General features: G+C 45.3%; 1 protein-coding gene across 4 annotated transcripts in view; it reads left to right on the top strand.

Annotated features, from left to right (window-relative positions):
• LOC136627524 (von Willebrand factor A domain-containing protein 5A-like) overlaps positions 1-22,793 on the top strand; it is a 329,030-nt gene that overhangs the window by 5,625 nt on the left and 300,612 nt on the right. For all 4 annotated transcript variants that reach the window (XM_066602707.1, XM_066602709.1, XM_066602708.1 and 1 more), the window contains exons 2-4: positions 1,092-1,168; positions 10,485-10,687; positions 15,784-16,006. In XM_066602707.1, the coding sequence (XP_066458804.1) occupies positions 1,105-1,168; positions 10,485-10,687; positions 15,784-16,006 (490 nt within the window). In that variant the 5' untranslated portion in view covers positions 1,092-1,104. The remainder of the gene's footprint in view (positions 1-1,091; positions 1,169-10,484; positions 10,688-15,783; positions 16,007-22,793) is intronic.

Below are 22,793 nucleotides of genomic sequence, written 5' to 3'. Positions count from 1 at the left end.
AAAAAAAATGCTGCGAATTTCGCAGGGAAAAAAAAAACTGTAGTGGGTAGTCACTAGAGATGAGCGAACGTACTCGTAATGAGTACTTACGCACCCGAGTATCGCCATTTTCGAGTACTTCAGTACTCGCGCGTAAAAATTCGGGGGGCGCCGGGGGGCGGGGAGAGGCGCGGCGGTGCGGGGGGTAGCAGCGGGGAACAGGGGGGAGCCCTCTCTCTCTCCCTCTCCCCCCCACTCCCCGCTGCAACCCCCCGCGCCGCCACGGCGCCCCCCGAATTTTGGCGTTTGGCGTTTTTTCTCAAGAGCAATTAGAATTGAATGTACTCCTGTCCACTGGCGTTTTTTTTTGCGTTGCGTTTTTTAACATAGGAACTGTCAGTTGCATATGTGTCCTTATTTTTCTCCTAATGCACCCATGAAAGTCAATGGAAATTAATGGAAAAGCCGCGAAAACGCCACGAAAAGCGCGGGAAAAACGCCGCAAAAACGCTGCTTTTTTCACGCATGAAAATCGCAAACGCCAGTGGGTGGGCGCCCTTAGAAGGTACATGCTATGTCAGAAGGTTTTTTACACGATGGTATAGCTAACAGGCCTCTGGGGGCCCTAGAACACTGATTTCAATTTTGTATGGTGGCCCTTGCAAGTGATAGAGAGAAAAACCAAATTGCAAAGTTGAAGAGTAGCATGTGAGAAACAGAAATCCCATAGGGACGCTGCTATGACTGAAGTAAGGAAAGCATACTCGAAGTGGCCTTCTGCTACAATAGGGGCAGATCATCCGGAGAGTCAACCACTGGATCATTCTTTTTGACTACTCTGTATAGAAAAATTAATGTATGCCAACACTTATCGTCCCAGCATGTGCCAAAAAGACTTGTATAGTGAGTGTATGGTGCCTATGGATGTTTGGCGTGTTCGCCAGAAGTATTTTTTTGTTTTTATTATTGCCTTTGGCTTTGTTGCACATAAGATGACCCACTGAATACATCCATTTAAACTTTCCTCTGCTCATATCATGGAGCTCTGAGATCGTGAACTGATGAAGCACAGATAGATATCCTGATGACTGTTGTTTCATATCTCCTAACAGAACAAGAACAAAGATGTCATTCCCTCCATGTTGTCCTCCATGTTGTGGTCTCATCGTGGTTGAGTCCAAAAAGCCAGGTGAGATAATGTTTCCTGTTTTTGCTTGTAAGCAAATTGTATAATATGTGAGTCAGCAGTCTTTGATGAACCAGCTCGCTGAGACCTAGTCTCTCCACCTTCCTCAGACATTACTTGTGATCACTCAGCACGCACTATTTGCACTGTATTCTGTGTATTTAGGTGACTTATGGAGAGATCAGCTTTATTTATCCATTCATGTGCCATTTAAACAAACTCCACCCAGAATGCTTTGTTCAGAAGAATGTTGTAGAGCCTAACAATGCTGAAAGAAACTCTAAGAAGCCTGGGAGGAGGAGATGGAGATAACCCTTGCATGTCTTTTCAGTGGATAAGTTAAATAACATGTGTCATTCTTTCATCATACAGTATCAACTCCTCTTTGTGAATCTCCCTTTCGGGAATACTAGTTTACCTTGAGGAAATCCAGCTGGTATAGGAAGTCTTACAGGCAATGCTTCCTGGGAAAAAGTATGCAAATTAATTCTTCTCCATAAAGAAGAAAACTGTCTCTCTAGTGCCAAGTATCTACTCTATAGGCCAAGGAGATGTCCCAGAGACCCTAACCTGTGCAAGGCCCCTCACATGGAAGAAGCTCTGTACAGGGCGTAAGTCTCTAGGCAGCGGACCCCAAAGCTAAGCTGAAGGGGTTCTAGCCTTAATTCATTCAGTATCTAAGGAGCCTCTAATATCACTTTCTGATCATCATATAAATTTTGCAATTGCACCCAAGCCAAATGTTCATAAAGTTCTTCACAATCCAGACTTAACTTAGAAGCATATAGGTTTTTAAAATTAGTAAAAAAGAACACCTTCTTTATAACTGGAGAAATATCAGGCCTTCTCAATGATTTACCTTAATTCCAGAAGCCAAAACACAACCCTCTGCTTCCCTTTCCTCAAAGACCTTTCACTTCATAAAAAGACGCTTTTTTTTATGCAACACCTTTCAGATTATCCGCAAGTTGAGACTCCGCCCATTTCCCATTTATTTTTGGCTAATTAATGGGATAATATATATTTTTGATTTTCATCTAAAGCTTGTAGCTGAAATGTCCTCATGACCTCCATTTAGACTTGTGTAAGCTAATCTTCTGTATATACTAGTATAAATGCCTTCATAGCATCCCATACTGAGACACTGAGCAAGAGCCAATACTAATCTGAAAACATTCCAAGAGAGCCTCCTCTGTTCTCGCATTACCATCAAGCAGGTTCAACCAAAGCGGATTTAACCTCAACTCTATCAAACCCAAATCCCCCACCATTCATAATCAATGACAAAAGAATACTCAGACACAGTCCATGGTAGATATTCTACTCTTTGAACCACCAGCGTACCACTAGAGGGAAAGCTTATGCAAAAGAGCTAGATTGTGCATGTAAAATTGATTTTGCAGCTGTATGCAGCACGGTTTAGGTATGCGTACGGAGGGGGGCGCCGCGAGTTGAACTTTTGCCCCCAAGATTCTGAGCCTCTAGCTAGGACCCTGCTATGACCAGAAGGAAGCATAGATGGAGTACCTATCGTGAGGTCTATTCTAGTAAGGCCTCAGTCATATGGGCGCATCGGCACCCGTACACCGGCGCCAATGCGCCTGTGTGACTGAGCCGTTATTGCAGATAGAAGACTGCCGTACCTGAAGACGGACGTCTATCTGCAGCGCTGATGAAAGAACACATGACCGGCAATGAAGCCAGTCACATGTACTTTCCTCCAGCGCTGCAGAGAGACGTCAGTCTTCAGGTATGGCAGTCTGCTACCTGCAGTAACACGGGCGCCGATGCGCCCGTGTGACTGAGCCCTAAGTGTATTATGTGAACTAGAATAACAAGAGTATTTTTGAACTTCTGGATTTCTCAACCTCCACAGATCACATAAACCCAATTCCACTAATAAATGTATGAAAGTAGTTTTCACAGATGTAAACATTGAAGAGGCTGCAGCATTCACACAAGCATGGCAGTTCCCTTCAATCAGTTGATTGGTGGAGGTCACCAATGGCATCCTCCCATCAACCAGATCTTAGAGGGTCGGATAGGTTGGCATTAGAGATGAGCGAGCGTATTCGGTAAGGACAGATACTCGAGTATCGTCCTTACAGAGTACCTGCCTGCTTGCCCGCAAAGATTCGGGTGTTGGCGGGGGTGAGAGCTGTAATGCGGGAGTGAGCAGGCGGGAGCGGGGGGAGAGAGAGATCTTCTCCCCCGCCGCTCCCCGCCGGCACCTGAATCTTAAGTATAGAAAAAGAGGGAAACCAGGCAGCATCCACTTAAAATCCTCTTCTTTATTGGAATCAGTACATCATAGAGAAGCAAGAAGCTACGTATCGACCCTGTGCTCGAGTCTTTATCAAGCTAATGCTCCAATTCATCTAGCCCACAATAAATAGCATTGTCTTACCAATCACCAAACACATAGCAGATGACAGGACAAGTAACACCTGTGTAATCACACACTTAACCGCCCTGTCCATTAGGCTATGTCCGGAATAGCATGGCGGCATCAGAAGTAATCATCGGCATCCATAGAAACCCATGTGCGTGCATCATCACTGCGTAAACACACTCCGGTGCGTCATCATGACGTCATCACGTCACGGCGCATCTCGCAGTACACGCCCACAAGTCATTTGCTGCATCATCCGTTGCCAGGGAGACCATCCCCCAGGCAAAAACAGCGCACCATCGCTGTGTGCAAGCAGTAGTTAAACTCATAAGTAGAATATTAACCCTCTGAGAAGGATGTGATGATGTCAGACCAAGAATATATTTGTCTCAGGGGTTAATTCATGCAGATAGTAGTCTATTATGTTTATTAAAGTGCCTCCTTCCTTTAAAAGGGCCTTCAATTTGCAAATATCCACTTTGATCATAGGGACCTTCAGAATGTATATATTATGCATAAAGAATAGTAGTCAGTATCCGTCTATAACTACTCTAACTTAGAGGTATGTACCTATATAGCGACAATTAAACTCAAGGCTGCAGCTATAATATGTACCATAAAACGGATTCTTTATTCAAAAAATATTATATCACACAACCATATACGGAGAACCACAATGAAACATCATACATTATGTATATCTATACAAAAAAGAGGGCCACATTCAAATAATCAAGGGCCCTGCGCAAACGATGAACCAAAGAACGGAGATCATAAGCAATAACGATGCCGCCATAAGCTATCCCACGACAGTTAACGGACCTGCGAATAAACACAAACAATTAAAATCAGATATAAAAATGTATGTAAGTAAAACATGATTAAATATACATATATCACATAAATACTAGAGTATAGCACCCATACATAGACAACCCAATATACAAAAATACCCAGATACAAAAAGGACAGAATATAGCAAACAGAATAAAACCACAAAATATACATTTAATCTACATAAGGCAATGGGTTGTAATCTAAGTTGAGACCAGATGGATAGAGAGTATCCAACTCAAATATCCATCTGGCCTCTAGGAGCCTGAGTTTCCTCTCCCTATTGCCACCACGTAGCCCAGCAGGTACCGCATCAATAATTTGAAATCTCAATTGACTTACGCTATGACGTTTCTCGTTAAAATGTTTTGCTACCGAGACATCTATCTTGCCGGTGCGTATCGTGCTTTTATGGCTCGACATACGGTTTCTGCACTCTAAGGTGGTTTCCCCAACGTACAATAATCCGGGCTGCGTGGTGGCAATAGGAAGAGGAAACTCAGGCTCCTAGAGGCCAGATGGATATTTGAGTTGGATACTCTCTATCCATCTGGTCTCAACTTAGATTACAACCCATTGCCTTATGTAGATTAAATGTATATTTTGTGGTTTTATTCTGTTTGCTATATTCTGTCCTTTTTGTATCTGGGTATTTTTGTATATTGGGTTGTCTATGTATGGGTGCTATACTCTAGTATTTATGTGATATATGTATATTTAATCATGTTTTACTTGCATACATTTTTATATCTGATTTTAATTGTTTGTGTTTATTGGCAGGTCCCTTAACTGTGTCGTGGGATAGCTTATGGCGGCATCGTTATTGCTTATGATCTCCATTCTTAGGTTCATCGTTTGCGCAGGGCCCTTGATTATTTGAATGTGGCCCTCTTTTTTGTATAGATATACATAATGTATGATGTTGCATTGTAGTTCTCCGTATATGGTTATGTGTGATATAATATTTTTTGAATAAAGAATCCGTTTTATGGTACATATTATAGCTGCAGCCTTGAGTTTAATTGTCGCTATATAGGTACATACCTCTAAGTTAGAGTAGTTATAGACGGATACTGACTACTGTTCTTTATGCATAATATATACATTCTGAAGGTCCCTATGATCAAAGTGGATATTTGCAAATTGAAGGCCCTTTTAAAGGAAGGAGGCACTTTAATAAACATAATAGACTACTATCTGCATGAATTAACCCCTGAGACAAATATATTCTTGGTCTGTGACATCATCACATCCTTCTCAGAGGGTTAATATTCTACTTATGAGTTTAACTACTGCTTGCACACAGCGATGGTGCGCTGTTTTTGCCTGGGGGATGTTCTCCCTGGCAACGGATGATGCAGCAAATGACTTGTGGGCGTGTACTGCGAGATGCGCCGTGACGTGATGACATCATGATGACACACTGGAGCGTGTTTACGCAGTGATAATGCATGCACATGGGTTTCTATGGATGCCGATGATTACTTCTGATGCCGCCATGCTATTCCGGACATAGCCTAATGGACTGGGCGGTTAAGTGTGTGATTACACAGGTGTTACTTGTCCTGTCATCTGCTATGTGTTTGGTGATTGGTAAGACAATGCTATTTATTGTGGGCTAGATGAATTGGAGCATTAGCTTGATAAAGACCCGAGCACAGGGTCGATAAGTGGCTGCTTGCTTCTCCATGATGTACTGATTCCAATAAAATAAAGAAGAGGATTTTAAGTGGATGCTGCCTGGTTTCCCTCTTTTTCTATACTTACGATCAACAGTGGACCCTGGGTGTCGGGACCCTAACTAGGCTGTTGCATGGTACCTTGCACCAGTGGTGCGACTTAACTCTTGGAGTGCTGCTGTGATTCTTTTTTTCTCTGTGGCACCTGAATCTTTGCGGGCGAGCAGGCAGGTACTCGGTAAGAACGATACTCGCTCGAGTATCTGTCCTTACAGAGTACGCTCGCTCATCTCTAGTTGGCATGGTTTAGAAGTTGGATAACCACTGTAATATAACACTTTGCAGTTTTATATGTATCTGTACTTAACAAGCATATATTTATGTTATATAGCCAACTTTACGTATAATAATAATCTTTATTTATATAGCGCCAACATATTCCGCAGCGCTTACAATACAGGGGAAATAACACAAGACAACCGTTACATGAAGTAATCAATTGGTGGAAACAGTAGGGGTGAGGGTGCTGCTCCAACGAGCTTACACACTACAAATAATGGGGTGATACAGAAGGTAAAGAGGCTGGAGATGTGCACGGTATGGCGAGGCGGAGAGTAAGGGATGCTATACACATGTATATGTACTCTACGCAATTATAAACAAATAAACAGTTCAAGATTTCACTCTAGCTAACTAGCTACACTACTACACATACAATCATTTACCCAGACAACTATTCTAGCTTCTACAGCTCTTCCCTAGTAATTAGCAGCATTACTAGCCTCTGGCCTGCTGCACACCACAAATATGGCATTTTCCTATCACTAGCTAACACAGTACACAATCTATCCAACTAGACCTTATCAAACATAGCAATTTTTCCAAATTTAGCAGGTTAACTTTGCCAACCCTTCTTATAAGGCATGGTGGCTGAGCCCAGGCCTCCTTGACTCAAACACTAATCAGGCTCCTCTACCACCTCCCATGGTCACACCGCCAAACTCTCCTGTTTAATGCTTCTTTTATCCCCTTCCTAACAGGGTTCTGACACAATGCTCAGTGCCACAACATTCACTACCAGATTAGCGTCAGGCTCTGCATAGTGCTCGGTACCTCCTCCTCGTGTAAACTGGAGGCCAGGACAGTGTTTCCCTAGTGCCCAGCGATACTGGCAGCACGTAGTATAAATAAAGACAAATGGCTAGGTTGAATAAAGACAAATGGCCATCCAGTTCAGCCTGTTTGCACCCCTTCCCCCCTTGTTTCCACTCCTGCCCCCTAGAGGAAGGCAAATAAAAGAACCCCTGGAAAAACATTTGAAAAGTTCCTACTTGGCTCCAAGACTGACAGTCGGAAGATACCTGAATCAACAACCCTTTTGGTTAAGTAATGTCTATATCCTGTAATGTTGTAGTGATTTAAAAAGACATCTAGTCCCTTCTTAAACTCAATTAGCAATTTTGCCATCACCACGTCCTCAGGCAGAGCGTTCCACAGTCTCATTACACTTACAGCAAATAATCCCCTTCTATGTACGTGATGAAACCTGCTTTCCTCTAGACATAGCAGATGCCCTCTTGTTACTGTCACAGTCCTGGGTATAAACAGATCATGAGAGAGATCCTTGCATTGTCCCCTCATGTATTTATACATAGTTATTTGATCGCCCCCTTAACCGACTTTTTTCTAAAGTGAATAATCCCAGTTTTTATAGCCTATCTGGATATTCCAGCTTTCCTATTCTGTATATTAATTAAGTTGCTGTCTCTGAACCATCTCAGCACTGCAACGTCTTTCCTGAGTACAGGTGTCCAGAACTGTACACAGTATTCCACTTAAGGCCTGACAGGTGCCTTATATAGTGGAAAAATAATGTTCTCGTCCCAATACCTCTTTGAAAGCGCTGCGGAATAAGTTGGCGCTATACAAATAAAGATTATTATTATTTTAATGACATTCATTTCTCCTGCCCATGTGCATAGCCTTACATGAATCAATGTTGAGCTTCATTTGCCATTTGTCTACCCAAGCCCTCAATGTATCTAGGTCCATTTGCAGCCATATATTGTCGTCTGTAGTATTAATTATCTTGTCTAATTTTTTATAGATTGCAAATATTGATATTTTACCATGCAGTCCCTCTATCAGGTCATTGATAAATATATTGAACAGAATGGGGCCCAATACTGAACCCTTTGGCATCCCTCTAGCAGTGGTATGAACCATTTATTACCACCCTCTTCTTTCTATCGACAAGCCATTTATTTACCCAGCTACACACGTTTCCGCCCAGAAACCCCTCGAATATTTTTCCAATTATTCAAGTGAGACTTACTGGCCTGTAGTTACCAGGCTCTCATCCTGACCCCTTTTTGTATATTGGAACCATATTGGCAACACGCCAATCTAGTAGTACAACCCTGGTCTCAATAGAGTCCCTAAACATAAGAAATAGCAGTCTGTCTATCACGTCACTTAGTTCCCTTAAAACCCTTGGGTGGATTCCATCTGGACCCGTCAATTTGACGTTTTTAATCTTTTTTATGTTTCAAACGTATTTATTGAAAGAAAATTTAGACTGTTGGCAACATTCCTGATGCATAGACCCCACGAAGGGAGCGAAGAGTTTAGCAAAAACAAATAGGAATTCTTAGCATAGAAAGCATCAATTAGCTCTAAAATGAATAGTTTTAAACTGGTACAAATTCAAAACTAGCATTGTACAGGGCGGAACAATGGGGGAAAAGGGGAGGGTGGGGGGAGGGGCCGAAGGTCCGAGCCCAACTGTAAAATACAATATAATCTCTGTGCTGGCATATTACCACATATCAGAGTGGTGCTATATTTAATCTCTTTTCTTCCATCTCTCAAGTTATTCAATCAATCATCTCTCACAATGATGACATGCTTAAGGTACAAATGGACATAGTTAGAGTTGTAGGTTAGGAATATTACCAAAAGTGATTCACGGATCCCAGAGTGACTCAAATTGTGCAAATGGCAGCCAATCTCTCGTTCAGGAGTGTCCTATTAATTTGGGTAATGAGAGGATTGAAATGAAGAAACAATTTACGCCAATTATGAGCAATATGGGTATGAGCTGACATAGTTATACATTGCATAAGCTTAAAGGAGGCATTGCATATCTGATGAAATAAGGTGGATAACCTTCTTCCACAAGGCCCACACTATTTATTTATTTTATTCCTCTCCCTCAACCACGCTCTCCTCACTTTCTTTCTCTAGCTACTTTCTGATAAATTTTACTTCTAAGAACTTAGAGTTCAATATAGTTACTTTAAAATCTGGAAGTTAGTAACTCCTTTTAGGATGTTAACGGGATGCTTAGTTATCTCTCTAATTTTATTAACTACCGAAAAAACGATCCATAGATCATGCAATATTAAAGTTAAAATTGCTGATTTCGTAAGTTCTAGGAAATTTTTCCCATCCTTTAGCAGCATCATGTAAAAATTAATAAGAAATGTATAAAATATGTTTTGAAAGGACATAAGAAAATGTTAAGGTTCGCGTTTTTACACATTTATATGGTCCTGCAAGACCGTTCTGCTATTGCTTATTTTATAATATTCGCAAACCTTTTATAAAAACTGATTAAACATAAAATAACACATAACATGTGAACAGCAGCAATCAAAGTAGAACACCCTCCGCTTTGAAAGTATATAAGAATGTTGAAGAACTTTTATATTCTCCAATAATTAAGCTTTATTCACATAAAACCAAACACCCCTTTCACAGATCAAACATTATTGTAGTTTTACGGAAGCTAAAAGGCAAAATAAATAAGTTAAAATCTGTCAAAAAAAATGTTTCCGTCTAAAAGAGTCCCAAGTAGCTATGCATAGACTTACCTCAGCTTTGAATAGAACGAAAATGTACAAATCCAACAATAATGCAGTAATTTATACAATGCACAACGTGTATGAGGGTGACTATAGTAAATGACACAGCATGAAGGCTAAAACAAACAAACAAACTTAGTTTGGACCTATATTTCTAGTGTATTTGTGCGTGCACCAATGTATTAAAGCCCTAACAAAAAAAGCTAAACCATTGATGGGTCAGAATGAAACCATCTAATCTGAAGAACACACACATTTCATCAGTGATACACATGGGGTCTTCACAGGGTCAGCCAGGGCTCTTGGACTACAGAGTCATAGTAAGCCCTATGTCTGCCCCACCCTTGGTTTAACTAATTCGGGACACTTCTCACACACAAACAAGTTTATGGGGAATGCAATATATACGTACATGTGAACTTGCCCTTTTTGTATATGTAACATGTACTCGATCCCATCAAAAACATCATTGACCAGATGTAAACATACGAGGTTGGTTCAGGTGGATGAAGCACATCTAATTTCTTCATTTTCTCTGGGTCGTTTAGTTCCTCTCAAGGGGATCTCCGTTGATGTCCAGGTGAAAGGCTTCGTGGCTGATGTGTCTGCGACGCTCAAGTACAAGAATGAGGAGGAGAAGGCGCTGGAGGCCATCTTTGTGTTCCCCATGGATGAAGACTCCGCTGTCTACACCTTTGAGGCCACAGTGGGGGGGAAGACCATTGTAGCCGATCTCCAGGAGAAGAAAGAGGTAAATTCTTGGTGTTTCTGAACTTATAAAGATTGTAACAATGGCAACTAAAGCTCATGTTTGAACAAGAGCCCTATGGTTCTGGGCAGAAAATCATGTACGGATTGATCCTCACACTGTTATACCACGTAGAGAGAGAATATCTGCTTTCTGCTGAACCACATAAGGTAAGGCCTCATGTCCACAGGCGGATCGAATTCCACATGCAGATTTCTGTAGCGGAAGACCTCTGGAAACCATTTGCAGGAGATCACGGATATAATGGTTTTTCCACGTGGAGGTACTCAAAAGCACTGTGGATCATCCGCGCAGAAAAAAATCCACAACCCCACCTCCCAGCCTTTTCCCCACCTCCCTAATTCATTTTAACCTTCAAATCTGCAGTGCATTCGCAATTGTATTTGTGTATGTACTGCGGATTGTCCGCACCCATTGACTTTTATTGAGCCTGTCCACACAGAATTCGCACTGAAATGGAGCATGCTGCGATTTGTTTCCTGCACCAAACAGTCCGCAAATCAAATCTGCATGCTTAAGTTCAATGCTTCCCTATTGGCACTTTGAATTGCGGATCTTTGCACTCCGCAAATCAAATCCACCCGTGAACATTCGACCCGTGAGTCTACACAAGGTGAAATTGCTGCGGAATTTCCATGTCATTTACAGTAGCAGCAAAGTGAATGAGATTTTGAAAATCTAGTCTACATGTTGCAGAAAACTTCTGCACAAAACCCACACGGAAATAGACATGTAGTGCGGAATTTAATTTTGCAGCATGTCGATTGTATCGTCATTTACTCTGCAAAATTCACTTCTTGTCTATGGCGGATTCTCCATAAATACTCAATAAACCCTGCAGCAAAATCCAACTCAAATGGTTTGGGTCAGCCAAGAGACAGAAGGTATTGCTGATATATCATCCTTTATTGGTGAATACAGATCCAGAAGTAAAACAGCATGGTGACGTTTCGACGGCTGCTGCCGTCTTTGTCAAGCTTGACAAGGACGGCAGCAGCCGTCGAAACGTCGCCATGCTGTTTTACTTCTGGATCTGTATTCACCAATAAAGGATGATATATCAGCAATACCTTCTGTCTCTTGGCTGATCTCCCCTGGAACAGTGCTGCCTTCCAAAAACAACTTGCTTCCAGTTTACTTTGGCTCCTCAGTGTCCGGGACCTGGCAGGCGTGCACGGCGAGTATTTATTACCTTCCTCCACACCTATTATATGGTGCATATTGGCTTGGTGCTGCTGTTTGGTTACTATTCATATCAAATGGTTTGGGTTTTGGGGCAGACTTTCTGATGCTGATTTGCTGCAGAATCTCCGCTGCGGACCTGCTATAAATGTGAACAAGATGCTATATGTCATGCAGAGGGTTGGGTACAACAGGGGGTTAGTACTGTGATTGTGTGACAGGTGTAAATATGCCTTCCCTGTATGTTTGCAGTCTATTCTAGTAGCCGTGTAACCTGTACTGTACTTCTGTATAATTGTAGTGTTACAGTTCTCTGTTTGGATATAAGGAATATACTGTATTAGGGTGACCAAATTTTCCCAGGGTCAAAGCAGGCTAGATGGGTGTGGTCAGGGGGCGGGGCTTATCACTCCATATGATTTTACATTTGCAGTTATAAAAAGTACAGGACCGTTTCAAAAAAGACGGAGCAAATTCTGCAGCATTTCTGCTTCCAAAAAACTGTCAAAATTCATACCGTCGGTGCAGATTTTGACTGGAAATCAGCCGCGTACTCACAACTGACTTCATACTATGCAGCGCTCCCCTTCACCTTCTCTGAAGGCTTCCCGCTGTCAGCGCTCCCCGACTTTCGGTTCCCAGCAGCCTGTAGTGGCCTCACCTGACTAGCAGCGCCACACCTGACCAGGCCGCTGGGAACTGGAACTCGAGAAGCGCTGACAGTGGGAAGCCTACAGAGGAAGTAAGGGGAGTGCCACATCGTATGAAATCAGCTGTGAATATTGACCCCCACAGTAGGCCCTCTATGACCAATATGCTTACCTCCTTCTCATCAACTTGCGGAACCAAGGAGGAAAGGTCAGGGAATATGGGATGAAAGATCCCGTATGCACACACTGCCATCAGTGTGTGCATCCAGCCTCCGCGCCACTGAGTGATTACCAGTTGGGGCACCCCGGCTGGTAATCACTTTAATGTTGACCTTTGCATCCAGAAAGTGGAAAAAATGGCTGTCCCGCTTGGGACCCTGGGGAAGGCAGGGACACAGAGTCCCAAAGCGGGACCGTCCCACCTAAATTAGGACATCTGATTACCTTATATTAGTACATGATACATATGACTGTGTGTACTGAGCATGCTCACACAGCCCAACATGGAAGAATAATCCAGAACTCAGGGGAAGGAAGGGCTTGATGTTCACAGGAAGGAGCGGCTGTGAGGAGCTGCTCTGGAGATGACAGTTGGTGTGGACGCCATGAGTGTTACCACGGTAGCCTGCTCCAGGCTGGAGTAAGGAATAGGCCTAAGTAGGTAGTAAGAATTTCCTCCAAGAAGTGCTGTGAATGTGCAAGATAGTGAGTGATTGTCTGCCCTTGGGCCTAGTGAGAGGCCTGGAAATACAGTTCAGCAGAGTGAGGTGCAGTACAGGTGCTGCACTGTATATTACAACCATATAACCAACAAAGGGGTTGTCTGGTTACTATCAATGTTTTAAAATTAGGGTCCAATGGATTAAAACATTAAAATAAATGGTACTTGCCTGTCCCCAGCCCTGGCAAAACAGCACTGTAGCCCTGTGATTCTCCTGGTCTCTATTAACAGCAGACGTCGGGTGATCCCTATCTGCCGATCAGAGGCCGCAGCATCACTGCCTGTTCTTCTGATCTACAGCGCTTACACCCTGGGCGTAATGGTGCCAGGAGTTATGAACATACAGGCTCCATATCTTATCCTGTGGCACATTTGCCCACAGATATTGCAACTGAGCCTCTCGTTCCTGCACAGTCATAGGCTGCCAAAGCTGGCGTTCCAGCGAGTCCCATTAATACTCAATGAGCAATTAAATGTGCTGACCAGGCAGGCCAAGAAAGCATAGCAACATGACGGAGGAATTTTTATGGAACCCTTGCTTTATGTAAGAGAGTATTATCCTGCTGAAAAATGCCCGTTGGAAGCCCTACCGTGAAAGGCAACACATGTAGCAGCAGGATTTCCAGCACATTTCATTGAGCTGTTATTGTCACTGGACTGCAATGGCTCCCCAGATCATCACACCAGTAGTCAGGGCAGTGTGTCACTCCACAGCTAAGCAGGATTGATGTTCTTACCACGAGGTCTCCATGTTTGAACATTTCCCTTGTTGGATACCCAAAGGAACCTGGAATCATTACTAAGGTCAATATGGTTGCAGTCCACAGCAGTCTAAGTTACGCATTCATGACACCACTGCAAAGGAAGGCGATGGTGTTGGAGTGCAGATGCAGGACACGTAATGGACACGATGACGTCGAATGTCCTTCTGCTAAGTGACTGGAAATGGTCTGGGTAGAGACAGGGTTCTGAAATCATTATTTGGTAATCTATAAGTACTCCTAAACTTAGTCCAGATTTACATATAAATATATGTTTTTAAGATTAAATAAAGTAAAACAAATAAAAAGATATTGCAGCGTTAAAAAAACACTAGTGGAAAGGCACCCTGAGGGTGACTACCTATTACAGTTCTTCTTCACTGCGAAATTTGCAGCGTTTTTTTTTTCTCCAGGGATCTATGGGACTTGTTAATGTTAAAATTGTGATCGCGCAAAATCGCAATTTACCACAAAATCGCATAAAAAAGAAAGCCTTTAAATTACTAAAACAAGAAGGCAGTAAAGAAGTGCTAAAAACAAATAGGGAAAAAAACATCATATGTAAGGAAAAGATCACAGCTGCCAAGGAGGAGGCAGTGAGACTGATTTCCAAAGAGCAAAAATAACCCTAAATAATTTTTCAATTATAAAACTAAACAAATAAAAAGTTCTAAGACAAAGTCCTTCTTTAGTCAGCTGTCTGGCTACCCACTTCTGTGTGAAGGTCATTTGCAGCTTTTGCTCATTCTTCAGGCCTTGTAATCTTCTGAACAAAATATGTGCTTCACGTAAGAAGATTAAGGCAATACAAACAAGAGAGACAAGATGGTGTTCAACTGATACTATAGTTTCTCTCACATAACTATGATGTCACCTGTCTGTGGATGGCGGACAACAAAACAGTTGGAGCAGCTCTTTCTTGCTAGGTGATCGGACAATCCTTTTCATTGGTGGTCTTTCAAGGGCACCCTGAGCTCGTTCACCTTGTGTGCCTGCTTGCGCACATCCACTATTCCCAACACCTCCTAAGAGTCTGGACAGAACAGCCCGGGTTGTGAGCAATTTGTTGATACAACTATCCAACTACTCATATTCCAATACTGCACTCCCTCTCTCAGACTCAGTTAACTGAGCAAACTCCTCTCTGTGTCGTAGAGGCGTCTAGAGGTCAACAAGCTCTGCAGAAGCAGAAAAAGAGGTTCACTACACACAAGTAGCCTCTGTGAGCTTTTCTATAGGCCAGAGGTGGAACTATTTTAAGGCCTCAGGTGATAAGACCGTTCATCTAATCACGCCACATATCTAATCATTTGCATATCTGCCTGAGCTGTAACTGCATACCTAGTTTTGCAGCAAAATGACAACTCCTTCTAGGTACTTGATTTTCTTTATGACAAGGAGTGTATGTGTACTCTACTGTACATAAATAGTTGAGTCGCTTTGAAAATATATTGTGTTACTTGAACTGATTTGGAGTTAAGCTCTGTATTTTAACTTAGAGCCAAAGTTACAATTCTGCTGTTTGCTATTGGAAACAAGACACACCCCAAATGGCTCATCTGAGCTTCCATAATGTGGAACATTTCTTACATCAGGTAACTGGTATAAAGAAACCACTTCCCATTGTGTAAATCTCCAAACAAGATCTATGCAGACACTGAACCAGCAGGGATTGCCACTGGTAATTCAACAATCATTATTTATTATACCCTGGATAACAGATCCTGATGTGTTATCTCATAGCCCTCCTTTCTCTTTCTCTAGGCTCACAAGACCTATGATGAGGCCATCAAACAAGGCCAACAGGCTTTTCTGCTGGAAGAAGATGAGAGCTCAGCTGATGTTTTCAGCTGCAACGTTGGGAACCTACCGCCTGGTCAGGAGGCTGCAGTGACCTTAAAATATGTGCGGGAGCTTCCAGTCGAGGCAGATGGAGCTGTTCGTTTTGTGCTTCCTGCTATACTGAACCCTAGGTACACTCCAAAAGGTAACTGTCAAATATCAACTAGGGTTCGAAAAAGCTTCATGTTTTTTGTTATCATAGAGATACATAGCAATACCATTCAAATGTATCCTGTGAACCATATGACTTTGTCCTAAAGATTAGTGAAGATGTGTCATGGATGATGAAAAATGAGGATTATGAATGCTGACAAAACTCAGTGGTTAATGATCACAAGAATAATGAAGGATGAGGGCTGGGTGATGATGATGATAGATACCAATGATGAGAAGGATGATTGATTTCAGCAATGATGGATGAGTAGGATGATGGTAGTAAATGATGGTGTAAGTATGATCATATATGATGATTATAAATTATGTTGATGGATAAAAAGGGCGATGGATGATAGAAAATGACAATTAGGAGAGCAGATGATGATACATAAGAAGGGTAATAAATTATGCTAATCGTGGATAAATTAGGCATAATACAGTAGATGGTCTAAGAATGTCCAAAGATAGTGAAGTTGGATGGTAATATGTGATGGTCCTTGGTGAAACATATAATAGAAAAGCAGGGTGAAGGGTGGGGAGGCTAGATAATAGTGATGGATGATGATTAGAGATGAGCGAACGTACTCGTCCGAGCTTGATACTCGTTCGAGTATTAGCGTGTTCGAGATGCTCGTTACTCGTAACGAGTACCACGCGATGTTCGGGTTACTTTCACTTTCCTCTCTGAGACGTTAGCGCGCTTTTCTGGCCAATTGAAAGACAGGGAAGGCATTACAACTTCCCCCTGCGATGTTCAAGCCCTATACCACCCCCTGCAGTGAGTGGCTGGGGAGATCAGGTGTCACCCGAGTATAAAAATCGGCCCCTCCCGCGGCTCGCCTCAGATGCGTTGTGACAGAGATCAGGGACAGTGGTATCGTGTTGGAGCTGCTGTAGGGAGAGTGTTAGGAGTTAGTGTAGGCTTCAAGAACCCCAACGGTCCTTCTTAGGGCCACATCTAACCGTGTGCAGTACTGTGGAGGCTGCTTTTAGCAGTGTTGCACTTTTTTTTTGGTATATCGGCCGTGCAGAGCATTGCGGCCTGCAGTAATACTCCAGGGATACAATTGTGTAGGCAGGGCCAGAAGACATATATTATAGATTGAATATACGCAGTGGTCCTTTTGAAAAAAATATTTGAAAAAAATCTATTTGGCCTGCCTGTCACTCTGCTCAGTGTTCTGGGTCCGTGTCTGCTGGGAGTAGTATTTCTCCAAATAAATATGCAGCCAGCTAAGTGTTACAGCAGGCTTGCGCCAAATTATTTCCTGGCTCTGAAATCACCGGTCTGTTGCAGTTAATAACAGTGCAACACTGCAGTTCCGTCACACAGTCCAGGGACAGAATTGTGTAGGCAGGGCCAGAAGACATATTATAGATTGAATATACGCAGTGGTCCTTTTGAAAAAAATATTTGAAAAAAATCTATTTGGCCTGCCTGTCACTCTGCTCAGTGTTCTGTGTCCGTGTATGCTAGGGGTAGTATTTCTCCAAATAAATACGCAGCCAGCTAAGTGTTACAGCAGGCTTGCGCCAAATTATTTCCTGGCGTTCCATAAGCGAACTCAGCCTCCAACCACAGGCCAATAAGCGGCACATTTAATTACAATGTTGTGTTTCTGCATTCCTGGTAATACAGCATGCTGAGGGGTAGGGGTAGGCCTAGAGGACGTGGGCGCGACCGAGGACGCGGAGGCCCAAGTCCGGGTGTGGGCACAGGCCGAGCTCCTGATCCAGGTGTATCGCAGCCGACTGCTGCGGGATTAGGAGAGAGGCACGTTTCTGGCGTCCCCACATTCATAGCACATTTAATGGGTCCACGCGGTAGACCTTTATTAGAAAATGAGCAGTGTGAGCAGGTCCTGTCGTGGATGGCAGAAAGTGCTTCCAGCAACCTATCGTCCACCCAGAGTTCTGCGCTGTCCACTGCTGCAACTCAGAATCCTCTGGCTGCTGGTCCTCCTTCCTCCCAGCCTCCTCACTCCATGAAAATGAGACATTCTGAGGAGCGGGCAGACTCCCAGGAACTGTTCTCGGGCCCCTGCTCAGATTGGGCAGCAGTGGTTCCTCTCCCACCAGAGGAGTTTATCGTGACTGATGCCCAACCATTGGAAAGTTCCCGGGGTCCGGGGATGAAGCTGGGGACTTCCGGCAACTGTCTCAAGACCTTTCAGTGGGTGAGGAGGCCGATGACGATGAGACACAGTTGTCTATCAGTGAGGTAGTAGTAAGGGCATTAAGTCCGAGGGAGGAGCGCACCGAGGATTCGGAGGAAGAGCAGCAGGACAATGAGGTGACTGACCCCACCTGGTTTGCTACGCCTACTGAGGACAGGTCTTCAGAGGGGGAGGCAAGGGCAGCAGCAGGGCAGGTTGCAAGAGGCAGTGCGGTGGCCAGGGGTAGAGGCAGGGCCAGACCGAATAATCCACCAAGTGTTTCCCAAAGCGCCCCCTCGCGCCATGCCACCCTGCAGAGGCCGAGGTGCTCAAAGGTCTGGCAGTTTTTCACTGAGAGTGCAGACGACCGACGAACAGTGTTGTGCAACCTTTGTCGTGCCAAGATCAGCCGGGGAGCCACCACCACCAGCCTCACCACCACCAGCATGCGCAGACATATGATGGCCAAGCACCCCACAAGGTGGGACGAAGGCCGTTCACCGCCTCCGGTTTGCACCGCTGCCTCTCCCCCTGTGCCCCAACCTGCCACTGAGATCCAACCCCGCTCTGAGGACACAGGCACTACCGTCTCCTGGCCTACACCCACACCCTCACCTCCGCTGTCCTCGGCCCCATCCAGCAATGTCTTTCAGCGCAGCGTCCAGCCGTCGCTAGCGCAAGTGTTTGAGCGCAAGTACGCCGCCACGCACCCGCACACTCAAGCGTTAAACGTGCACGTAGCCAAATTTATCAGCCTGGAGATGCTGCCGTATAGGGTTGTGGAAACGGAGTCCTTCAAAAGTATGATGGCGGCGGCGGCCCCCGGCTACTCGGTTCCCAGTCGCCACTACTTTTCCCGATGTGCCGTCCCAGCCCTGCACGACCACGTCTCCCGCAACATTGTACGCGCCCTCACCAACGCGGTTACTGCCAAGGTCCACTTAACAACGGACACGTGGACAAGCACAGGCGGGCAGGGCCACTATATCTCCCTGACGGCACATTGGGTGAATTTAGTGGAGGCTGAAACAGAGTCAGAGCCTGGGACCGCTCACGTCCTACCCACCCCCAGAATTGCGGGCCACAGCTCGGTGGTGGTATCTGCGGCGGTGTATGCTTCCTCCACTAAACCACCCTCCTCCTCCTCCTCCAACGCAACCTCTGTCTCGCAATCAAGATGTGTCAGCAGCAGCACGTCGGCAGCAGTCGATGTCGCGCGTCGTGGCAGCACAGCGGTGGGCAAGCGTCAGCAGGCCGTGCTGAAACTACTCAGCTTAGGAGATAGGAGGCACACGGCCCACGAACTGCTGCAGGGTCTGACAGAGCAGACCGACCGCTGGCTTGCGCCGCTGAGCCTCTAACCGGGCATGGTCGTGTGTGACAACGGCCGTAACCTGGTGGCGGCTCTGCAGCCTCACGCACGTGCCATGCCTGGCCCACGTCTTTAATTTGGTGGTTCAGCGCTTTCTGAAAAGCTATCCACGCTTGTCAGACCTGCTCGGAAAGGTGCGCCGGCTCTGCGCACATTTCCGCAAGTCCCACACGGAGGCTGCCACCCTGCGCACCCTGCAACATCGGTTTAATCTGCCAGTGCACTGACTGCTGTGCGACGTGCCCACACGGTGGAACTCTACGCTCCACATGTTGGTCAGGCTCTATGAGCAGTGTAGAGCTATAGTGGAATACCAACTCCAACATGGGCGGCGCAGTGGGAGTCAGCCTCCTCAACTATTTTCAGAAGAGTGGCCCTGGTTGGCAGCCATCTGCCAGGTCCTTCGAAACTTTGAGGAGTCTACCCAGGTGGTGAGCGGCGATGCTGCAATCATTAGCGTCACCATTCCTCTTTTATGCCTCTTGAGAAGTTCCCTGCAAACCATAAAGGCAGACGCTTTGCACTCGGAAACAGAGCCGGGAGAAGACAGTATGTCGCTGGATAGTCAGAGCACCCTCCTGTCTATATCTCAGCGCGGTGAGGAGGAGGAGGAGGAAGATGAGGAGGAGGGGGAAGACACAGCTTGGCCCACTGGTGAGGGTACACATGCTGCTGGGCTGTCATCCTTTCAGCATGTATGGCCTGAGGAGGAGGAGGAGGATCCTGAAAGTGATCTTCCTAGTGAGGACAGCCATGTGTTGCGTACAGGTACCCTGGCACACATGGCTGACTTCATGTTAGGATGCATTTCTCGTGACCCTCGCGTTACACGCATTCTGGCCACTACGGATTACTGGGTGTACACACTGCTCGACCCACGGTATAAGGAGAACCTTTCCACTCTCATACCCGAAGAGGAAAGGGGTTCGAGAGTGTTGCTATACCACAGGACCCTGGCGGACAAACTGATGGTAAAATTCCCATACGACAGCGCTAGGGGCCGAAGGCGCAGTTCCGATGGCCAGGTAGCAGGGGAGGCGCAGAGATCAGGCAGCATGTACAGCACAGGCAGGGCAACACTTTTTAAGGCCCTTGACTGCTTTATGGCTCCCCAGCAAGACTGTGTCACTGCTCCCCAGTCACGGCTGAGTCGGCGGGAGCACTGTAAAAGGATGATGAGGGAGTACGTAGCCGATCGCACGACCGTCCTCCGTGACGCCTCTGCCCCCTACAACTACTGGGTGTCGAAGCTGGACACGTGGCCTGAACTCGCGCTGTATGCCCTGGAGGTGCTTGCTTGTCCTGCGGCTAGCGTCTTGTCAGAGAGGGTGTTTAGTGCGGCTGGGGGAATCATCACAGATAAGCGTACCTGCCTGTCAACCGACAGTGCCGACAGGCTAACACTCATCAAGATGAACAAAGCCTGGATTTCCCCAGACTTCTCTTCTCCACCAGCGGACAGCAGCGATACCTAAGCAATAGGTAGGCTGCACCCGCGGATGGAAGCATCGTTCTGTATCCCCATCAAAAACGGGGACTTTTTCGCATCATCAATCTGTGTATAATATTCCTCCTCCTCCTCCTCCTGCTCCTCCTCCTGAAACCTCACATAATCACGCCGAACGGGCAATTTTTCTTAGGCCCACAAGGCTCAGTCATATAATTTTTGTAAACAATTTTTATACGTTTCAATGCTCATTAAAGCATTGAAACTTTCACCTCAACCAATTTTTATTTTAACTGGGCTGCCTCCTGGCCTAGTTACCAATTAAGCCACATTAACCAAAGCGATTAATGGGTTTCACCTGCCCTCTTGGTTGGCCATGGCCAATTTTTCTGATGTACATTAGTACTGTTGATACAGCAATTTTTGTGGGCCCTCGCCTACAGTGTAATCAAATGAATTTTTAGCCCACCTGCATTACAGCTGACGTTACATCCGCTGTGTTGGGCAATGCAATGGGATATTTTTATGTACCGCCGGTGGGTTCCAGGGAGCCACCCATGCTGTGGGTCCACAAGGAGTTGTAAATGCATCTGTTTCCACTTCTAAAGAACCCCAGTCTGACTGGGGCATGCAGTGTGGGCCGAAGCCCACCTGCATTAAGCACGACATTACATCAGCTGTGATGGGCACTGCCATGGGATATTTTTATGTACCGCCGGTGGGTTCCAGGGAGCCACCCATGCTGTGGGTGCACACGGAATTCCCATTGCGGAGTTGTACCTGCCTGTGACTATATATAAAAAAACCGCGGTCTGACTGGGGCATGCAGACACCTTGACAGAATGAATAGTGTGTGGCACATAGGTTCCCCTTTGCTATGCCCACGTGTGCAGCTCCAGATGGAGGTGGCACAGGATTGGATTTCTCATTGCTTCTGTACAGCATTGTGGGCTATCGCCCCACCCCTTTTAAAGAGGGTCGCTGCCTAGCCGTGCCAACCCTCTGCAGTGTGTACCTGCAATTCCTCCTCATGGCAGACGCACTTATAAATAGACATGAGGGTGGCGTGGCATGAGGGCAGCTGAAGGCTGGGCAGGGACAGTTTGGTGTGCGCTGTGGACACTGGGTCGTGGGGGGGGGGGGGGGGGGATTTGGCAGCATGTAACCCAGGAGAAGTGGCAGCGGAGTGTCATGCAGGCAGTGATTGTGCTTTGTTGGAGGTAGTGTGGTGCTTAGCTAAGGTATGCATTGCTAATGAGGGCTTTTCAGATGTTAAAGTTGTTGGGGGGGGCACTCTTGCTGCTATTGTGGCTTAATAGTGGGACCTGTGAACTTCATATGCAGCCCAACATGTAGCTCCTCGCCTGCCCTATCCGTTTCTGTGTCGTTCCCATCACTTTCTTGAATTGCCCCGATTTTCACAAATGAAAACCTTAGCGAGCATCGGCGATATACAAAAATGCTCGAGTCGCCCATTGACTTCAATGGGGTTCGTTACTCGAAACGAACCCTCAAGCATCGCGAAAAATTTGTCTCGAGTAACGAGCACCTGAGCATTTTGGTGCTCGCTCATCTCTAATGATGATAGATGAGGGGGATAATTGATTTAATCAATCGTGGACAATAGTGATGGAGTAGGTGATGTGCATTGGTGATGAGGATGGATGATATGTGGTCTACTGGATGAACGGGGTAATAAAAATGACAATGAACATGGAAAATGAGGCTAGAAGGTAACAATGGTTGATTGCATACAGATGTCATAGTGAATGATGGGTGATGATGGTGGATGATGATACAT

The sequence above is a fragment of the Eleutherodactylus coqui genome, chromosome 5, assembly GCF_035609145.1.
Source record: "Eleutherodactylus coqui strain aEleCoq1 chromosome 5, aEleCoq1.hap1, whole genome shotgun sequence".
Taxonomy (NCBI): Eukaryota; Metazoa; Chordata; class Amphibia; order Anura; family Eleutherodactylidae; genus Eleutherodactylus; species Eleutherodactylus coqui.
The sequence above is the reverse complement of the archived record's forward strand: the minus strand, read 5'-3'. Positions and strand labels throughout refer to the sequence as shown.